Raw genomic sequence first — 21,914 nt, 5'->3', positions numbered from 1 at the left:
ATGTGAGGTGAGTGATGTCCAGTGTCCTCCCTCTCTCCCCCCTGATCAGCAGTATATCCTGGGGCTGGGTCATGTGTATAGTAGCAGTCCAGAGGGGTCACTTTCCCTCCTTCAGTGTCCACAGGTCACATTATCAGAACAATTTTTGGGAATTTTTTTTTCGTAAATCGCTGTAAAACCGTGCAATTTTTGCCGTGATTTTTCCATAAATTGTTCTGGTAATGTGACCTGTTGGAGACCTGTGGACACTGGAGGAGGGAAAGTGACCCCTCTGGAAGGACAACATGTGAACACACTGCTAGTTTATCATTAACCCCTTAAGGGTACATTCACATGTACAGGATCTGCTGCATATTTTTGCTGCATATTTTGTGCAGCTGATTTTGCAACCCATTAGCTTCAATAGGTAGCAAAATCAGCTGCAGAAAATATACAGCAGATCCTGTACATGTGAATGTACCCTTAAGGGGTTAAGGATAAACTAGCAGTGTGTTCACATGTTGTCCTTCCAAAGGGGTCACTTTCCCTCCTCCAGTGTCCACAGGTCTCCAACAGGTCACATTACCAGAACAATTTATGGAAAAATCACGGCAAAAATTGCGCGGTTTTACAGCGATTTACGAAAAAAATTCCAAAAAATTGTTCTGATAATGTGACCTGTGGACACTGAAGGAGGGAAAGTGACCTCTCTGGACTGCTACTAAGGGCTCATTCAGGGGTGGATCCCCAGCATATTTTACGCTGCAGATCCCCCGACAATGGACCCTACAGTGCTGCCTCTATCTGTGCCTGCTCAAAACAGCAATCCTCCGCTACGAGCAGACACGCTTTGATGTGTATACTCGCACATATCATGGCCGCTCCTCCTGCTCTCTTATGTGTGCGAGTATACACATCAAAGCGTGTCTGCTCGTAGCGGAGGATTGCTGTTTTGAGCAGGCACAGATGGAGGCAGCACTGTAGGGTCCATTGTCGGGGGATCCATCCGTGTAAATGAGACCTAAGGACGCAAGGCGTATGTGTACGCACAGTGCCTGCTCCCACTGTGTTGTATAAATGATTAGCTAGAACCCTCAGCTAATGCCAGACATCACCAATCAGGCTGATGTTTGACATTAACACTTTAGATGCCGCTATCAAAGTTGATGGTAGTGTCCAAAAGTTTTAACGCCTTAAGGACGTGGCGTTTTTCCGTTTTTGCACTTTTGTTTTTTCCTCACCTTTTAAAAATCATAACCCTTTCAATTTTGCACCTAAAAATCCATATGATGGCTTATTTTTTGCGCCACCAATTCTACTTTGTAATGACATCAGTCATTTTACCCAAAAATCTACGGCGAAAATGGCAAAAATAATGATTGTGCAACAAGAATGTATGAAGATTTTAAATTAAATTTTTTATTTTTTATTAAACATGTTCTGCACAGTGTGTGCGTATTTATTTATGATATATATAAATATATATATATATATATATATATATATATATACACCCATACACAAGTTTTAAAATTGCCCCCCCCCCCACTTTTGTCACTGGCCCCCCATGTGCCCCCCCTAAATATGAATGCTGGAGACGCCACTGATAAGGATACCTAATTTATATAGATTTTATTTAATTTGACTACTTAAAAAAATTATAACTATGCACCAAAACTAGTATCTTAAATATTGTCATCTTCTGACCCCTATAACTTTTTTTTTTCCCCGCATACAGGGATGTATATGGGCCAATTTTTTGCGCCATGATCTGAAGTTTTTATTGATACCAATTTTGTTTTGATGCAACTTTTTGATCACTTTTTATACATTTTTGTAAGGGTATACAAAGTGACCAAAAATACACAATTTTACTTTTTTTTTTCTATGTTTACACCATTTACTGTGCAGTTTAGTTAACATATTTTAGTTAACATATTTTAGTTAACATATTTTTATAGTTCGGACATTTATGCACGCGGCGGTACCACATGTTTATGTTTATTTTTGTTTACATATTTTTATTGGAAAAGGGGGGTTATTCAAACTTTTATTAGGGAAGGGGTTAATTCACATTTATTAACTTTTTTTTACACTATTTTATAGTCCCCATAGGAGACTGCTACATGCAATCTTCTGATCAGTGCCATAGCATAGCATTGATCAGTGTAATCGGTGCCCAATTGCTCCAGCCTGCAGAGCAGGGCTGGAGCATCCAAGCAACGATCGGAAGGCGAGGAGGCAGGTAAGGGCCCCCCTGGTTGCAGTGCTGTGGTGAATAGAAGATATCAGGCACTGTGCATGTTTCAGTCTGTGTTGCTATCAGCGAGTCTCACCTGCAGGTTTCAGTCTGTGCAGCATTCTGTGAGAATCTGTGGAGCTTTCACTTTCTGTGCAGCTGACAATCAAGCTCAGTGCAGAGAAACACTTCCTGAGTTCTGGCTCCTGCCAGGCCGGGAGGAGACCAAACTCACTGTATTAATTGTGGCAGGGAACAGAACAGAGCCAACTAGTGGCTGTTTTTTTTAAATTACATTTGAAACATATTTATGTTGATAATTTTAAAAGCAATGAATGAATGGGAAAGTGTCTTCTAATTACACAAGGAACACTATATTAAAAGTTTTATTTGGTGACTCTTTAAGCACAGTGAGGGAGATTTACCAAAATCTGTGCAGGGGAAAAGTTGACCAGTTGCCCACAGCAACCAATCAGGTCTCTTCTTTCATTTTGCAGAGGCCTTTTAAAAAATTTAAAATGCGATCTGATTTGTTGCTATGGACAACTGGTCAACTTTTCCTCTGCACAGGTTTTGACCTATCTCCTTCAGTAAAGTTTTTGGGGTCAGATTGGTGATTACATGACAGGTAATTGAACAAATAGATGCAGCTGTGCTGGAATAAAACAAATGCGCTGTATGACTAGTGATGGCGCGTGTGTATTATTTGGGCAAAAAGAAAAAAAACTGGAGTGCTTCTTTAAGCATAAAGTATACTCCCTGTTGCATATTTTTTGGATTCATAGTCTTGACCTTTTCGGCCCCATACATTCAAACTTTCTATGTCTACATGAGGGAAATCAATCCTAGATGTATCGTATGTTAGTCAGCTGAGTATACATTTGGACACAATGGGGGAGATTTATCAAACAATTTAGACTGGTTTTTCTTGTCTAAATTTGTCGCACAGAAAGTCGCAGTCTAAATATGTGCGACTTTTCTGCGACTTTTGCTGTAGAGGAATTTTAGAACATGATGCATGCAAGTCTATTTTAGACGGAAATGCATTGGAAAATGCATTGGTGCTGAATTTATCAAGTGCGACTTTTGTGCGACAAGTCGCATCTGCCCAAAATACGCTGAAATGTCAGACCATGTTGGAGCAGGTCTAAATGCAGTTTAAGCTGTAGACCCTGAAGTCTGAGCACAGAATTTATCAAGGGCTGTGAGACCTTTGATAAATTAGGAGCACAATAGACAGGAGACTACCACATACGCTGGTCTATAAGCATACCCAGAATAGACTAGATTAGGAAATGTCCCCCAATGTTCACTTACACTTTAAAAGAAAAGAGGACTGATGCTAATTGTATGCTGCTATATACCTTTTCTACTGTAAACCTAACCCTTTCAAAATAAATACCGTATATACTCGTATATACTCGATTTTTCGTGCTGAAAACACCCCCCTCGGCTTATACTCGAGTGAACTCCCCCACCCGCAGTGGTCTTCAACCTGCGGACTTCCAGAGGTTTCAAAACTACAACTCCCAGCAAGCCAGGGCAGCCATCGGCTGTCCGGGCTTGCTGGGAGTTGTAGTTTTGAAACCTCCGGAGGTCCGCAGGTTGAAGACCACTGCGGCCTTCAACATCATCCAGCCCCCTCTCACCCCCTTTAGTTCTGAGTACTCACCTCCGCTCGGCGCTGGTCCGGTCCTGCAGGGCTGTCCGGTAAGGAGGTGGTCCGGTGAGGAGGTGGTCCGGGCTGCTATCTTCACCGGGGAGGCCTCTTCTAAGCGCTTCGGGCCCGGCCTCAGAATAGTCACGTTGCCTTGACAACGACGCAGATGCGTCGTTGTTAAGGCAACGGCTCTATTCCGGGCCGGAAGCGCGGAGAAGAGGCGCCCCCGGTGAAGATAGCAGCCCGGACCACCTCCTCACCGGACCACCTCCTTACCGGACAGCCCTGCAGGACCGGACCAGCGCCGAGCGGAGGTGAGTACTCAGAACTAAAGGGGGTGAGAGGGGGCTGGATGATGTTGAAGGCCGCAGTGGTCTTCAACATGCGGACCTCCGGAGGTTTCAAAACTACAACTCCCAGCAAGCCCGGACAGCCGATGGCTGCCCGGGCTTGCTGGGAGTTGTAGTTTTGAAACCTCTGGAGGTCCGCATGTTGAAGGCCGCAGTGGTCTTCAACCTGCGGACCTCCGGAGGTTTCAAAACTACAACTCCCAGCAAGCCCGGACAGCCGATGGCTGCCCGGGCTTGCTGGGAGTTGTAGTTTTGAAACCTCTGGAGGTCCGCATGTTGAAGGCCGCAGTGGTCTTCAACCTGCGGACCTCCGGAGGTTTCAAAACTACAACTCCCAGCAAGCCCGGACAGCCGATGGCTGCCCGGGCTTGCTGGGAGTTGTAGTTTTGAAACCTCTGGAGGTCCGCATGTTGAAGGCCGCAGTGGTCTTCAACCTGCGGACCTCCGGAGGTTTCAAAACTACAACTCCCAGCAAGCCCGGACAGCCGATGGCTGCCCGGGCTTGCTGGGAGTTGTAGTTTTGAAACCTCTGGAGGTCCGCAGGTTGAAGACCACTGAGGGCGAATGATGAGAAGAGGATGATGAAGGGGGGGGGTGTGGGGATGATGAAGGGGGGTGGGGATGATGAAGGGGGGGGGGTGTGGGATGATTACAAGGGGATGATGAAGGGGGGATGTGTGGGATGTGTGGGATGATGACAAGGGGATGATGAAGGGGGGATGTGTGGGATGATAAGGGGATGTGTGGGATGATGACAAGGGGATGATGAAGGGGGGATGTGTGGGATGATGACAAGGGGATGTGTGGGATGATGACAAGGGGATGATGAAGGGGGGATGTGTGGGATGATGACAAGGGGATGATGAGGATGTTAATGACGGGTCTGGATGATGACAGGGGGGGATGAGGTATTTCCCACCCTAGGCTTATACTCGAGTCAATAACTTTTCCTGGGATTTTGGGTTGAAATTAGGGGTCTCGGCTTATACTCGGGTCGGCTTATACTCGAGTATATACGGTAAGTACAGAGTGTTTGTGAAGGTTCTTGTACTTTAATTGAGTAAACAAGTAAACAATAACAGCCTATAAAATAGCTGTATGGCCCTGATCACACTACAGGGATTCCATTTGCAGCAGCCTCCCATTGATCTGCTGCTTAGTAGACATGTTGAAAGTTCAGAAGTTCCACTGAGGAACTGAATTCTGACAGAAGATTTTACACATCTTACCTGTCAGTGGGACAGTGCTAATGTCTGAGGATGTGGATATAGGCTCAGAATACAGATAATTTCTGCTTCATGCAGGAAGATCATGGATCCACTGTGAAAATTCATAAGAAAATGATTTTCTGAATTTCTGCAATGTGAACATCCCCTATAAGTATAGGGTGGGCTCTAGACTGATATACTCAGACTAGGTTCACACTGAAGAAACTCCGCTGCTGAAATTCTGTAGTGTGGACTGTGTATGTGCAGCGAAATCATATTGACAGGAAAAGGACTTAGATAATTTCTAAGCAGAACTGGGCTCGGAACCTGGCCTTAGTGTGCACTGGCCTGGCCTTAGTGTGAACCTGGCCTTAGTGTGCACTGTTGCTTTAACCCCTTAATGACATAGGACGTAAATGTATGTCCTTGTGCCCTGGTACTTAACACACCAGGACGTACATTTATGTCCTGTACATGACCGCGAGCACCGGTGTGGTGCTCGTGTCATGCGCTGCAGGTCCCGGCTGCTATCAGTAGCCAGGGACCTGTCGATCATGGCGCACATCAGCGGGGATCGGATCATCCATAATTATCAGCAGGCATCCGATCATCCATAATTATCAGCAGGCATCCGATCATCCATAATGCCTCCGTCCCTCTCCTGGGGTCTTCTGCTCTGGTCTGAGATCGATAATACTGATCAGTGCTATGCCCCATCAAATGATCAAACATCAAATGATTGCTATAAATAATCCCCTATGGGAACTATTAAAGTGTAAAAATAAAAAGTAAAAAATTTAAATAAAATTTTTTGCCATTTACCACCAGAAAGGGTAAATAAAATAAATGAATAAACATATTTGGTATCGCCGCATGCATAAATGTCGGAACTATCAAAATATTATGTTAATAATCCCGTATGGTGAGCGGCGTAAACGTAAAAAAAAAAATAATCCAAAATTGCTGCTTTTATATCACATAATATTCCAAAAGTACAGATCACAGTGCAAAAAATGAGCCCTCATTCCGCTGCTTATACGGAAGAATACGAAAGTTATAAGTCGTCAAAATAGAGGGATTGTAAACGCACTAATTTGGTTGAAAGGTTTGAGTTTTTTTTTTAAAGCAGCACAATAATAGAAAAGTAAGCAATCATGGGTACCATTTTAAACGTATTGAACCACAGAATAAAGAAAACATGTCATTTTTACCGTAAATTGTACAGTGTGAAACCCAACCTTCCAAAATTAGCAAAATTGTGGTTTTGTTTCACTTTCCCCACACAAATAGAATTTTTTAAATTTCGCCATACATTTTATGGTAAAATGAGTGATGTCATTACAAAGGACAACTGGTCGCACAAAAAACAAGCCCTTATACTAGTCTGTGGATGAAAATATAAGAGTTATGATTTTTAGAAGGCGACAAGGAAAAAAAGAAAATGCAAAAATAAAATGGGCTGTGTCCTTAAGGGGTTAAGTATGATGTCCATTTGTACCAAATTGCGTAATGCTTTATGTGTTGGGCTGCTCACTGAATTTTGTGTAAACTAGGCCACTACTATCGATGTAATGCTTAGAATACACAAAAATGATTTGTCATGGTGAACTTTGTTTGGCTGTGCCAAGCTAGCATGGCACCGTGGAGTTCCACACTAGCTCACTATGAAGTGTCACTGTGTCAATAAAGGGAAGGGTGTGCCATGTGTGGGAAACATGTGACATGGTGTAAGACTGTGTTCTATCAGATTCAGCTGTGTGACAATGAGGTTGGGGCTGCTGTTGGTGTGTTGGGCTGTGGAAGCTGGAAGCCTAGAGCATTAAGACATCTCCAGTGCCAAGTACTGCCTCTGCTAGATAGACGGGACTGTCAGGTTGGAGCCACTGAAGGGCCACAGGAGCAGCCTATAAATGCCCCATACATAAGAGTGGCTTAAAGTGGGACATGTACCGGAGAGACAAGCAGAGAGAAACAGGGCATGTGCTTAGCAAAGATTTAACATTGCAAAGTGGAATAACTTTAACATGTGCAGCCATATAAAGGTAATTTAATTTGACTGGAGTTCTCCTTTAACTGTTAAAGAGAACCTGTGTTTGTCTCCTGTCCTTGATAAGTGGACACTGCCTGACCCCTCTTCTATGACATGCACATGTACTTAGTAGAGTTGCACTGGAGGATGAACTGTGGTTCATAATACATGAAAGCCCGTGCAGAGAGAGGAAATGTTGTTAAACAATATTAGGCTGCATTCGCACTAGGGATGTAAGAAAAAATCGATTCTCGCGATAATCGCGATTTTTCATTTGCCGATACAGAATCGATTCAAAATATTTTTGAATCGATTCTTTTAGGGATGTGGAATTTTTTATCTGCGGACGCCTGGAACAGCATCAGGAGATAAAAGTTCCACATTTGTGGAGCCGGGCAGGGCCGGATCTGACACGGCTATGGAGCGGGCTCCGACTCGTGCCCGCTCCGTACTATGCGACCCCCGGCTGATTTCAGTAGCCGGGGGCCGCCGCTAATAGCCAGCATGTGGCAATCGCCACGGCTGGCTATTAAAGGAGTATCCGGTGCGCACTTTTCTCATTTTATCCTATCCAGGCTGCAAAATAAAACGCACTTTATCTTACCTGCCAACGAGCCCCCGGAGCTCCGGTACAGTCCGGTACAGGTGTTCAGTCCCCGGGCTGTATTCTTCTTACTTCCTGTTAGTCCGGCACGTCACATGGAGCTTCAGCCTATCACCAGCCGCAGCGATGTCCCGCCTCCGCTGGTGATAGGCTGAAGCTCCATGTGACGTGCCGGACGTGCGCACTTTTCTCATTTTATCCTATCCAGGCTGCAAAATAAAACGCACTTTATCTTACCTGCCAACGAGCCCCCGGAGCTCCGGTACAGTCCGGTACAGGTGTTCAGTCCCCGGGCTGTATTCTTCTTACTTCCTGTTAGTCCGGCACGTCACATGGAGCTTCAGCCTATCACCAGCCGCAGCGATGTCCCGCCTCCGCTGGTGATAGGCTGAAGCTCCATGTGACGTGCCGGACTAACAGGAAGTAAGAAGAATACAGCCCGGGGACCGAACACCTGTACCGGAGCTCCGCTGGCTCGTTGGCAGGTAAGATAAAGTGCGTTTTATTTTATTTTGCAGCCCGGACGGGATAACATGAGAAAAGTGTGCGCCGGAGTACTAGATCGCCGCTGTCAAAGCTGACAGCGGCGTCTATTGGGATCTGTGAATGCTCCCAGGTGGGCGATGTATCGGGATATATCGCGATGTATCGTCACCTAGACGGTATCGCGATATATCGGGATATATCGAATCGCCACACTGGTATCGCGATTCGAATCGAATCGCCAAATTCTTGGCGATTCACACCCCTAATTCGCACCACGTTTTGTACATACGGGTGCCAGATCCGGCGGGGAGAGGGGCAAACCGGGCGCTCCCGTAACCCAGCCGAATCAGCCCGTGACTCCATTTACTTTAATGAGCCGACCTGAGTCAAACGGTGACTCCGGTCGGCTCAGTTTTGACCCTCATACGGTTTTGGACCGGACCTAAAACCGTAGTATACTACGATGACCATACACTTAAATGACCATACACTTTTTAGTGATTTATATTTTATTTGTTATGAAATGTTATAGTAAAATGGTCATGCAAGTGCCTCACTAACATAGTTGGGTATCTCTTCTGCAAATCTTATGTTTCCAAGACAATCTTGGAGTATGGTTATATTTCTATGGTACATAGTGTCACACCTTCTCCAATAGACATGAATGGAGGGGGCGTGACAGCTTTGGAAAGTCAAAATGCACAATGAATCCACAGGTGTTGTGTACTTAGCTGTGCATATGCTCCAGAGATGCAGCAAAATCCACAACTGGGGAATTGAAATGTTTTGACCTTTTTACCTTTAAAATATTAAAATATTTGTTCCCAAATTTGCTGTAGAACATTCACGCCATAATCCACATGATTTATTGTGGTTTTGCCATTGCACAGTCATTGTGGAAATGCTGTGTATTTTTAGCCATGGAATATCCACAGCATTTCTGCAGGATATGGCTATACCCTGACAGTTTGTTTCTGACTAGAAAATATAGGCTTGTTCCCTTAACCATCCATACGAATTAATCTGCAGGGAGGTTTTCCCCTGTTAGGTAAAGTCCATGCCGTGTAACATTGTTTAGTTGTTTTGAGTCAACCTACCGTATATACTCGAGTATAAGCCGACCCCGAACTAGTGACGCTGCATTGATGCCACCGCGCCTCCCTGCGCGTCGTCGTCAACGCAATTTCACTAGTCCGTCGCCAGCCCGGAGCGGAGAAGAGGTGAAGATTGACAGCCCGGAATGACTAACCCTCCCCACCGGCTAGTCCCTGCCGCACAGATGGCCGAAGATGGATGGCCCGGACCAGCTCACCCTTCCACAACTGGGGAGGTGAGTAGAAAACAAATGGGGGGTTTGGATGGTGACGAAGGGATTGACAGGCGGTAATGATGAGGGGGATGATGACAGGATGATGATGAGGGTGATAATGACGGGGGTGATGATAATGGGGGTGTAAATGATGGGGTGTTAATGACGGGGGTCTGGATGATGACAGGGGGAGATGATGACATGGGGGGGGGGGGTGATGTATTTCCCACCCTAGGCTTATAGTCGAGTCAATAACTTTTCCAAGGTTTTGAGGGGAAATTAGGGGCCTCGGTTTATATTCAGAACGGCTAATACTCTAGTATATACGGTATATGGTTTTTCTTAACACTCCTGCTACAACTTGTTGTAGTTATCAATTCCCAAGGCTATGTTAGGCTTTCATTATTCTTTATTAGGTTTTATTATTGTATGCGGCTACTAAGTATTCTTAACCCCTTAACGACCCATGATGTACATTTTCATTGTGCCATTAAAGGGGTACTCCAGTGGAAAACTTTTTTTTTTTTTAATCAACTGGTGACAGAAAGTTAAACAGATTTGTCAAATGACTTCTATTTAAAAATCTTTAAAGGACTGTATTAGCATATTAGCAAAGGGGGCTATGGATCGGAGTGAGTTATACCTTGTTTTAATCAGGTTTATTCGCACTATTACCTTGTGTAGTGTGTTTAGTGTTGGTGAACCAACTGTAAGATTCCCTTGAAGGGATTAGAGTAGGGTGGATCTAAATGTTAGGTTACCATTTCCTTGTGCAGCATTTCTATCAAGATCAATTATACTTTTAGGCAATAAATAAATATGTTCATTCTTTAAATGCATTAAAATAAATCATTAATGAAAAAAAAGAAATTCTTGATATATTTCAAATCTACTTTCTCTAAGCCCAGTTAGTAAAAAGAGAGGCTGAACAATCACTAGAGAATGTGAATTTATTACTTTTAAATAATGTAACAGGTGTGTCTGTGTTTGATGCTGGCAGCAGTTTCAACCCTTTCTGTGTTCACCTGTGGCATCACTCGTTTCTGTGATGGCACTCTGGCCAATCAAGAGGTGTGGATAAGGAGCCAACGGCATCAGGCCTTAGCTTCCACACCTTTCTGAGGTGGGCTATTCAAACCTCAGTCTGTCCTCTACAAATCGCTTGAGATAGAGGTTCTTCCTTCTTACTGGATCTGTATTTGTGGAATTCCTTTATAACTGTATTATTACCTTGCCTTGTGACCTGACTACTCTCTTGCTAACTCATTCTGTACCTTGCCGCTATCTTGGTTTTGACTTGACCTTTCTGACATCCCCTGTTCATTCCCTGTGTTTTGCGATTACTATTGGGTCTGTGTCTGTTTCATGCTTTGAGTCTTAAATTTTCTCCCTAACTTCTGCACTGTGTTTGTTCTTTTTTTTTACATTGCACCTTACTGAGAGTAGAGACTGTAGCCAAGTTGGGGGTTTGTTGTTTAATGGGATTGTCAGGAAGGCAGGGTCAGAAGTCGTGGGTAAGCCTAAGGCTGCACTTACCCCTGCCTATAAGTGACTAACAGCTTCTTCCACATTTAATATGTACATTTATATATCCAAGACAAGTGAAAAGTGCTTGAAGTGCAGATATTGTAAGCAGGAAAAATGGACAAGTGTAAATATCAGAGTGACTTTGGCAAGAACAAAATAGTAATGAACGGAATCAGACCACATTTATAAGAGCAGGTGTTGTATTTTGTGTTTACTACTAACCAAATGTGATTCAAGGAATGGATAATCCGTAAACTCACAGAAGGGTTATGATTTTCTAGAGCTGATTAATGTGCAAAAATACTAGCATATCTGGTCTAATTACAGAGAATAGTTTCTGTCCACAAATTGCTAAAAATGTTAAAGGGGTATTCCAGGAAAAAACTTTTTCTATATATATATATCAACTGGCTCCAGAAAGTTAAACAGATTTGTAAATTACTTCTATTAAAAAATCTTAATCCTTTAAGTACTTATGACCTTCTGAAGTTAAAGGAGATATCCAGTGGTGAACAACTTATCCCTTATCCTAAGGATAAGGGATGAGTTGCAGATCGCGGATCCCCGACAGCCCGCGGGAAGGGGGCGTGTCGACCTCCGCACAAAGCGGCGGCCGACATGCCCCCTCAATACAACTCTATGGCAGAGCCGGAGAGCTGCCTTCGGCAATCTCCGGCTCTGCCATAGAGATGTATTGAGGGGGCGTGTCGACCGCCGCTTCGTGCGGTGGTCGACATTCGCTATCTGGCCGTAGAGCCTGGCCCCCGTACAGAGAGATCGCAGGGGGCCCCAGCGGTCGGACCCCCCACGATCTCAAACTTATCCCCTATCCTTAGGATAGGAGATACATTTTTCACTACTGGACTACCCCTTTAAGGTTGTTCTTTTCTGTCTAAGTCCTCTCTGATGACACCTGTCTCGGGAAACACCCGGTTTAGAAGAGGTTTGTTATGGGGATTTGCTTCTAAACTGCGCGTTTCCCGAGACAGGTGTCATCAGAGAGGACTTAGATAGAAAAGAACAACCTTAACTTCAGAAGCTCATAAGTACTGAAAGGATTAAGATTTTTTAATGGAAGTAATTTACAAATCTGTTTAACTTTCTGGAGCCAGTTGATTTATATATAAAAAAAAGTTTTTTCCTGGAATATCCCTTTAAGGTTGGCTATGTTAGGCTACATTCACATTACCGTTGGGCCCATCAAGAATGGCCGTCAAACTCTTTTTTTTATTTTTTAGTTTGACGGCCATCATTTTGATGGGGCGCAACGGGCAACAACGGGTCCCGATGGACCCCATTATTGTCAATGGGATCCGTCAGGCGCTGCTGTTTTTCAGTGGCGATGGCCGTCACACTACCATGTCACAATGGTAGTGTGAAAGGGGCCTTTGAAAGTCGTCAGAATACACAGAATATTGCAGCTTTCTGGAGCTGTATAGTTGCAAGCTAGTCCAAATGCCCATACTGATCCTTGTCTAATGCTAAAGGTGCCTAATGGGCATATGAGCTTCTCAACAGATAATGTTTTCTCTACATCATAATGAAAGCCAGGTGTGTGCACATTGCTTACCTGGAAATGGGATGGCACCAGGATGCACTATGAAAAGAAGGTATGCTAGTGGAGGATAGTATGATGCTTTGGGCAATATTCTGCTGGAAAACTATGGGTACTGGCATTACAAGACTTAAAGTATCTTCTGTCTTTGTTTTTGAGCCAGATATCATAGCACACACGTTGATGGATCAGAGCTGTTTTGGAAGTACAAGGGTGACATGCAATGCTTTGAATATACATGTAACACCTGAATAGACTAATTAAAACCATACATAGTGTTTTGGAATTATTATTTTGTTTCTTAAAACAATAAATAAATGTATATTTAAAATCATTTCAGACATTTCTGTATGAAATATGAAAATGTATTGTTAATGTTTATTGAATAACATTATCCCTTTGCTGTTATCATTTAGGTTTATTAAACATATTTTTTCAGGCCTGATAGGCAAAAAGGCCAGCAGTCAGTAATAAGAGTGATAGATGGTGTTTAATAAACAATAGTTAGTGAGTGATAGGGCATTTGAGATGTAATTCTGCTCCCCTGGGGCCCCACAGAAGATCCTAAAGTCCCATGGCGTATTCTTGATTAGAAACGTAAGCCTGTTAATGATTTTAGTACATATGACTTAAGGATGCTTTCACATGCATCGAGCCATACTTTTATTATGATTTGCAATACAGATTTTGGCTACACAACATCTATGGTTAAAACAAGTACTGTGTGTATACTTACTCTAAGAATGGCATCTGTAGTAGCAACAGATCTGTCCTACATGTACTAGGGTTTGCTGACATGCATCAGATTTGTGGCAGAAAATGTAATGTGCAGAAATCCATGCACTTCCTGCAACAGAAACCGTATTGAAATGTATGGAAAACTTTTTAAAGACACAAAAATTTCAGCAACAGATCTGCACACATGAATATATCTGAGAAGCCAACTCTTGTGTCATAGCCACTGTTAACATCTTTCTTTCTATCAATGTGTAAATCTTATTTCATATTCATATTTAAAAATCAATCATTAATGTTGGAAATAAGAGTTTTCTGAACCTCCTGGCACCCTACTGGTCAGCTGATCCTCTTCTTTGTTTATCAGGTCGAGTGATCCCACTTTATACCATTAAAGGGATTTTCTGGATGCATTTTTTGGCATATACTTCCCAGTGCATTAAAAACAAAAAAAAGCTTTTTTACTTTCCTTACCTGATTCCCCATCGCTGATGTTCTGAAGTCTTCTGGTTCTGCTGCAGTCTTCTTCTACCTGCCTTCTACCTACTTACCAGTCACTGGGCAACATCAGAAGAGGACGACAGAAGGACCAGATGATTTCTGGACATCAGTGGCAGGGGATTAGGAGTGGTGAGCATGCAACAAGAGGCAGCGGGAGACATATAACAAAAAATATTTGTAAACCCTTTTAAAACTGCAGCACCCAGCAGAGCCACTACAAGGTGTGCACCTAGTAATCAATGAAGAGGTTGGAGTGCTTGCTGTAGCACCATGATCTATCCAGTGTTCTTGGGCTTGGACAACCACTGATGTGAAATAACAACCTATCCTAAGATAAGTCCTTCTTATTTAAGCCAAAAGATAGGTATGTTCTGATTTTAACAGACTGATATCTTAACCGGGGTTTTTTCCGTTTTTGCATTTTCGTTTTTTGCTCCTTGCCTTTAAAAAATCATAACTCTTTCAATTTTGCACCTAAAAATCCATATGATTGCTTATTTTTTGCGCCACCAATTCTACTTTGTAATGACGTCAGTCATTTTGTGCAAAAATCTACAGTGAAACGGAAAAAAAAATCATTGTGCGACAAAATAGAAAAAAAACCGCAGTTTTGTAACTTTTGGGGGCTTCCGTTTCTACGTAGTACATTTTTCGGTAAAAATTACACCTTATCTTTATTCTGTAGGTCCATACAATTAAAATGATACCCTACTTATGTAGGTTTTATTTTGTCGTACTTCTGGAAAAAATCATAACTACATGCAGGAAAATGTAGTTTAAAATGGTCAATTCTGACCCCTATAACTTTTTTATTTTTCCGTGTATGGGGCGGTATGAGGGCTAATTTTTTGCGCCGAGATCTGAAGTTTTTAACGGTACCATTTTTGCATTGATAGGACTTATTGATCGCTTTTTATTAATTTTTAAATTATATAAAAAGTGACCAAAAATGCACTATTTTGGACTTTTGAATTTTTTTGCGTGTACGCCATTGACCGAGCGGTTTAATTAACGATATATTTTTATAATTCGGACATTTCCACACACGGTGATACCATATATGTTTATTTTTATTTACACTGTGTTTTTTTTTTTTTTTAATGGGAAAAGGGGGGTGATTCAAACTTTTAATAGGGGAGGGTTTAAATGAAATTCATTCACTTTTTTTTTCACTTTTTTTTTGCAGTGTTATAGGTCCCATAGGGACCTATAACACTGCACACACTGATCTTTATCATTGATCACTGGTTTCTCATAGGAAACCAGTGATCGACGATTCTACCGCATGACTGCTCACGCCTGGATCTCAGGCACTGAGCAGTCATTCGGCGATTGGACAGCGAGGAGGCAGGTAGGGACCCTCCGGCTGTCCTGCAAGCTGTTTCACTGCGGCTATCTCGAGCAGCCCACTGAGCTAACCGGCAGTTTTTACTTTCACTTTTAGCCGCGTGGCTCAGCTCTGAGCGCGCAGCTAAAGGGTTAATAGAGCGCGGCGCCGCGATCGGTGCTGCGCGCTATTAGCGGCGGGTCCCGGCTTCACTATGACGCCGAGCCCGCCGTGATATGATGCGGGGTTACCGTGTAACCCCGCGTTATATCACGGGAGCAGGACCAAGGACGTACGGGAAGGCCTTGGTCATTAAGGGGTTAAAAGGGGTAGTCCAGTGGAATTTTTTTTTCTTATATCAACTGGTGCCAAAAAGTTAAACAGATTTGTAAATTACTTATTTAAAAAAATAATCCTAACCCTTCAAGTACTTATCAGCTGCTGTATACTATAGAGGAAGTTATATAGTCCTTTTCTATCTTACCACAGTGCTCTCTGCTGATACCTCTGTTCATGTCAGGAACTGTCAAGAGTAGGAGAAAATTCCCACAGCAAACCTCTCCTGCTCTGGAGAGTTCCTGACATGAACAGAGGTGTCAGCAGAGAGCACTGTGGCCAGACAGAAAATAACTATACAACTTCTTCTATAGCATACAGCAGCTGCTAAGTACTAGAAGGAGTAAGATTTTTGAATAGAAGTAATTTACAAGTCTTTTTACCTTTCTGCCATCTGTAGATTAGAAGAAAAAAAAGTTTTTCACCAGAGTACAGTCAGACAAGCATTTTTTTAAGCAAATCAAACTCACAGTTAGACCTAATCTTTGTTATTTCTTCTTTTTATTCATTGTAGATTTGCACAGGATTATTTTCACAGGATTTCTGTTTAAGCACAAGATGTTACATGCACTGTCCTCTGTCCGGACTGGAGTGGCAGTGCATGTAACATCTTGTGCTTAAAAAGAAATTATGTGAAAATAATCCTGCAAAGCTACAATGAATAACAAGAAGAAATGGCAAAGATCATGTCTAACTGTGAGTTTGACTTGCTTGAAAAATGCTTGTCTGAATAATGACTTAAAGATATCAGTCTGTTAAAATCAGCACATACCTATCTTTTGGTTTAAATAGATCTCTGTCCAAGAGAAGATAAAAGTTCTTCCTAGAATCAGGAAAGACCTATAAGCACACATTATTTAAGTACAAGCTATCTTAAAGGGGTATTCCAGGAAAAAACTTTTTATTATATATCAACTCGCTCCAGAAAGTTAACCAGATTTGTAAATTACTTCTATTAAAAAATCTTAATCCTTTCAGTACTTATGAGCTTCTGAAGTTAAGGTTGTTCTTTTCTGTCTAAGTGCTCTCTGATGACACATGTCTCAGGAACCACCCAGTTTAGAAGAGGTTTGCTAGGGGAATTTGCTTCTAAACTGGGCGGTTCCCGAGACACGTGTCATCAGAGAGCACTTAGACAGAAAAGAACAACCTTAACTTCAGAAGCTCATAAGTACTTAAAGGATTAAGATTTTTTAATGGAAGTAATTTACAAATCTGTTTAACTTTCTGGAACCAGATGATATATAAAAAAAGTTTTTTCTGGATAACCCCTTTAAGATAAGACCATCAGGTTAAGGTCCTGGAAAATCCTTTTAATGTTATCAATAGAATAGAGAAAAAATAGAAGCCGGCCACTCACCAGTAGATTCTTTCTTCAGGCTTTATTCATGCCAAAAATATATACTCACATATACAGACGGGGGGGGGGGGGGGGCACATAACAAGGAAGAGCAGGGGGTACAGTGGCAACAAGCTCCGTTTCGCACACTTAAGTGCTTCGTCCGCCCATATGGCCGGACGAAGCACTTAAAGGACATCTGCAGCGTTACAAACACTTATCCCCTATCCTCTAGATAGGGGATAAGTGTTTGATTGCGGGCTGTCCGAATGCTGGGGCCCCCGGCGATCTCCTGTATGGGGCCGCGGCTCTCCCGTGCAGGGGGCGTGCCAGCCGCAGCATGACGTTGTGGCCGGCACCCCTCCTCCATACATCTCTATGGGAGAGTCGGGGAGGCAGCATTCATGCCTCCCCGTCTCCCCCATAGAACTGTATGGGGACGGGGAGGAGACGGGGCATCACCATCGACCTCTAGGTCGACGCTAGGCGCCTTAGCACGATCAAACACTTATCCCCCTATCCTGTGGATAGGGGATAAGTGTAATGCCTCTGCAGTCGTCCTTTAAGTGTGCGAAACGGAGCTTGTTGCCACTGTACCCCCCTGCTCTTCCTTGTTATGTCCCCCCGTCTGTATATGTAAGTATATATTTTTTGCATGAATAAAGCCTGAAGAAAGAATCTATTGGTGAGTGGGTGGCTTCTATCTATTTTTTTCTCTATTCCATTGATGTGATACTGCTGAACACACTTTTTAGCCTGAGCCCCACCAACACATCCTCAGCAAGAACCAATACATTAAAAGCCCCTATCCAGGTACCTCCAGCAGTGGAGGATTCGCAGTGCCGAACGGGCATTCTCTTCATCACCTGTACTTTTAATGTTATGCTAAGACAGTAGATGAATTGTACATGTATTACTAATATTTATAATCCTTAAATTTTAGGAGTTTTGTTAAAAGTTGAACAGGCCTATTGTTTGTTGTAAGTATGTTGTGAGTGCATGGAACGCTATGGAGTAGTTGAGAGCAGTCAGCAGCAACAACATAAGAAGGGATAATACAGATAACAACTGAGAATTTAGCAGACACTAAGCTTCTGACAGTGAGCTTTACCCAGAGAAGGAGGGGGGCTCAATAATCCATTTCAGGAAAGCTGCTTTCAGGGTAGAGGATCCTAAGAAGACCTAAAATGCCTTTATATCCATACAGCAAATTTATTATTTATTCTTCTAAATCTGTATTGTGTACAGTATCTCCTATAAGTGAGTGCACCCATCACATTTTTCTAAATATTATATCATAAATTTTCATATGACAACACTGAAGAAATGACACTGTGCTACAATGTAAAGTAGTAAGTGCACAGCCTATATTACAGTGTTTAATGTTGTGACCCTTCAAAATAACTCAACACACAGCCATTAATGTCTAAACCTTGGCAATAAAAGTGAGTAAAACCCTAAGTGGAAATGTCCACATTGGGCCCAAAGTGTCAATATTTTGTGTGGCCACCATTATTTTCCAGCACTGCCTTAAGCCTCTTGGGTATGGAGTTCACAGAGCTTCACAGGTTGCCACTGGAGACATTTTGCACTCCTCCATGATGACATCACGGAGCTGGTGGATGTTAGAGATCTTGTGCTCCCCCACCTTCCGTTTAAGGAAGGCCCACAGATGCACAATAGGGTTTAGGTCTGGGGACATGCTATACCAGTCCATCACCTTTTCCCTCGCTTCTAGCGATGCAGTGGTCATTATGGAAGTATGTTTGGGGTCGGTATCATTTTGGAATACTGCACCTTGTGAAGCCGTCATATTATTGGCGACTTCACATATAACTTCATTGTATCACTTTCGGCTATTGCGTGATAGGACAAGCTTGTATAGACGCATTAACGCGTATTCGCGCATGCGTTTACCACTGAGAAGCCACCATATTATTGGTGAATTTACACAAAACTTTATCAAATCACTTCCGGTTACTGCGTGCTGCATGGGAGGAATGTATAGAAGCCATGCCGGATCTCTTGAGCGGCAGGTAATTGTTTGTACAGGTGTATATGATTTGTTACTTGTGATAGCATATATAAGGTATTGAAAGGAGTACAGGTTCACTCCTGAGGAAGCCACTGCTTGGTGTGGCAGAGCGTGGGGAGCAAGTCGATCCCCTGACTCCTGGGTGACATTGTTCTTATGTCTGATTGCCTACCGTAGCAACTGCCACAAATTTCTTTTGTAGCCAGAAGCCCACTTCAATTATAGGGGCCCTGGGACCCACTACCCCCTGACCCCCTTTTTTTTTTTTTTTTTTTTTTTTTTTGATGGGGGAGGGGTCCAGGATCCTGTTCACACACACTGTTTGTGGATGGTCATGGATATAGTTAGCACATGGGCACTTTGTTATAGTTTGAGATCATTTAATATACCTTCTTGTGGTACATATTGATGGTATTCACCCTTATGCATTAGGCACTTTATATATCTTGCTTGTATTGTCACTTTATTGTGGTGCTCTGGCGAGCATTTATGGTTATATACATATATGTGTCATTCTTTATTGTCACCTTATCTGCATATTTTACAGGAGTCACGGGATACATTCCTAGATTCTCTGGATGTTGTGGTATGTTTTTAAGGGGTTTTAATTGTATTTGTACTCCTTTTTGTCTGTGTCTTAATAAATAGTTAATTGTCTTCATTATATTTTCATGGTAGTAGGTGTGCATTCATTTAGGTTTTCAGCTTTTTTTCTTTCTTGTACTTTCTTGCACCCACAGCAAACATATTGGCGGTGCCCATCATTTCTTGTGTTGTGGAATCCTGCACTGTGGCTCTGTCTCAGTATGTCACAGTACATGTTGGCATTCATGGTTCTCTCAATGAACTGTAGCTTCCCTGTGCCAGTAGCAATCATGCAGCCCTAGACCATGACACACCACCATGCTTGACTGTAGGCAAGACACCCTTGTCTTTGTACTCCTCATCTGGCTTTTGCTGTTCACACCCATCTGAACCAATACGTTTATCTTGGTCTCCTCAGAACACTGGACATGGTTTTAGTAATCCATGTCCTTAGTCGGCTTGTCTTCAGCAAACTGTTTGCAGGCTTTCTTGTGTATCATCTTTAGAAAAGGATTCCTTCTGGTACGACATCTATGCAGACCATTTTGATGCATTGTGTAGCATATGATCTGAGCACTGACAGGCTGACGGCCACTGCAGCAATGCTGGCAGCACTCATATGTCTATTTCCCAAATACGTCTTCTGAATATTACGCTGAGCACATGCACTCAAGTTTTTGGTCAACCATGGCGCCACTTGTTCTGAGTTAAACCTGAGTTAAAATGTTTTGACACAACATTAAACCCCACTGTTATACAGGCCGTGTACTCAATACTTTACATTGTAGCAGAGTGTAATTTCTTCAGTTTTGTCACATAAAAATATATAAAAAGATATAATAAAATATTTACAATAGTGAGGAGTGTACCTACTTATGTGAGCTACTGTATATATACAATTCATTGCTGTGTTACCTGCAGTTACACTACTGCTTGGAAACACAATTCACTTTAGGGCTTTTTGTTTTCTATATTAAATCCTCAAGTCGCTATTTTTAACCACATTATTGTGTTTATTCTTTTACAGATTTCTTCATATCCAGATTACTAGAAGAAAACATATGTAATATCATGAGTTACCGTCTTGATACAAGCCACGTGAAACTCAATTGAAACCTTATAAAACTGAATGTTGGGAGAAAGTGCAGTAACCTATATTTTAGCATTCACATTTTTTCGTAAGAGATTCCTTAAATCATGAGTGGTTTTCTTTCTTATTTGGATCCAAGAAGGATTCCTTGGGGGGCCACATGGCATGCAATCAATGCAAGAGTTTTGCGCACCAAACCAGTAGAGTCCATGCTGGAAGGAACCGCAGGAACTTCATCTCATGGGACCAAACTAGCTAGAGTACTGACTACTGTGGATCTTGTTTCACTTGGTGTGGGTAGCTGTGTTGGCACTGGGATGTATGTGGTCTCTGGATTGGTTGCTAAGGAAATGGCAGGACCAGGAGTAATTGTGTCCTTCATAATTGCAGCAGTGGCCTCAATATTATCGGGTGAGTTGTCAACTCTTGTTTCATTCCTTGGCAAATCAGATTCTTGATGCTAAAAATAGTTTATCAGAGGTTAAGAACAAATTACTTTGGAACGTAAAGTTAGATTATATACAGTTTTATATGCAGTATATAGTATGTACAGTAGTTTTATAAACATATGTCATATATTTCCAATAATAATAATGGCAAAAGCTGAAATTCAGATAATTTTAGGTTATTGCTATTTTACAATCTTTACGTTTTAACAATTCTTTTACTAACTTTGTGTTATTTACTTAACAATATGTTGTTTTCTTTTGTAATCAAAATGTTTTACCCTTAATTTTAAAACAATTTATTGTTGTGCAGAAAATATAACGCTTTCAATTTTACACCTACAGACCCATATGAGGGCTTGTTCTTTGTGCCACTAATTGCACTTTGTAATTACATCAATATTTCACCACAAAATCTACGATAAAACAAAAAAAAATATTTGTGGGGCAAAATTTAACTTTTGTAACCATTTTGTAAATTTTGGAGGCTTCCGATGCTACAAAGAGTACTTTTTCGGTAAAAATGATGCATTATCTTTATTCTGTAGGTCCATATGGTTTCAATTATACCAAA

At 42.2% G+C, this 21,914-nt stretch overlaps 1 protein-coding gene across 4 annotated transcripts in view; it reads left to right on the top strand.

Moving 5' to 3' along the window:
• SLC7A14 (solute carrier family 7 member 14) overlaps window positions 1–21,914 on the top strand; it is a 162,474-nt gene that overhangs the window by 47,872 nt on the left and 92,688 nt on the right. For 3 of the 4 annotated variants that reach the window (XM_056565166.1, XM_056565167.1, XM_056565169.1), the window contains exon 2: window positions 20,832–21,305. In XM_056565166.1, coding sequence (XP_056421141.1) covers window positions 21,002–21,305 — 304 coding nt within the window. In that variant the 5' untranslated portion in view covers window positions 20,832–21,001. Of the gene's footprint in view, window positions 1–19,783; window positions 19,806–20,831; window positions 21,306–21,914 lie in introns of those variants that run through there. The other variant, XM_056565168.1, reaches the window with a different exon arrangement.

Source organism: Hyla sarda, chromosome 3 (genome assembly GCF_029499605.1).
Source record: "Hyla sarda isolate aHylSar1 chromosome 3, aHylSar1.hap1, whole genome shotgun sequence".
NCBI lineage: Eukaryota > Metazoa > Chordata > Amphibia > Anura > Hylidae > Hyla > Hyla sarda.
Note: the sequence above shows the minus strand (reverse complement) of the source record. Positions and strands in the feature narration are given on the sequence as shown.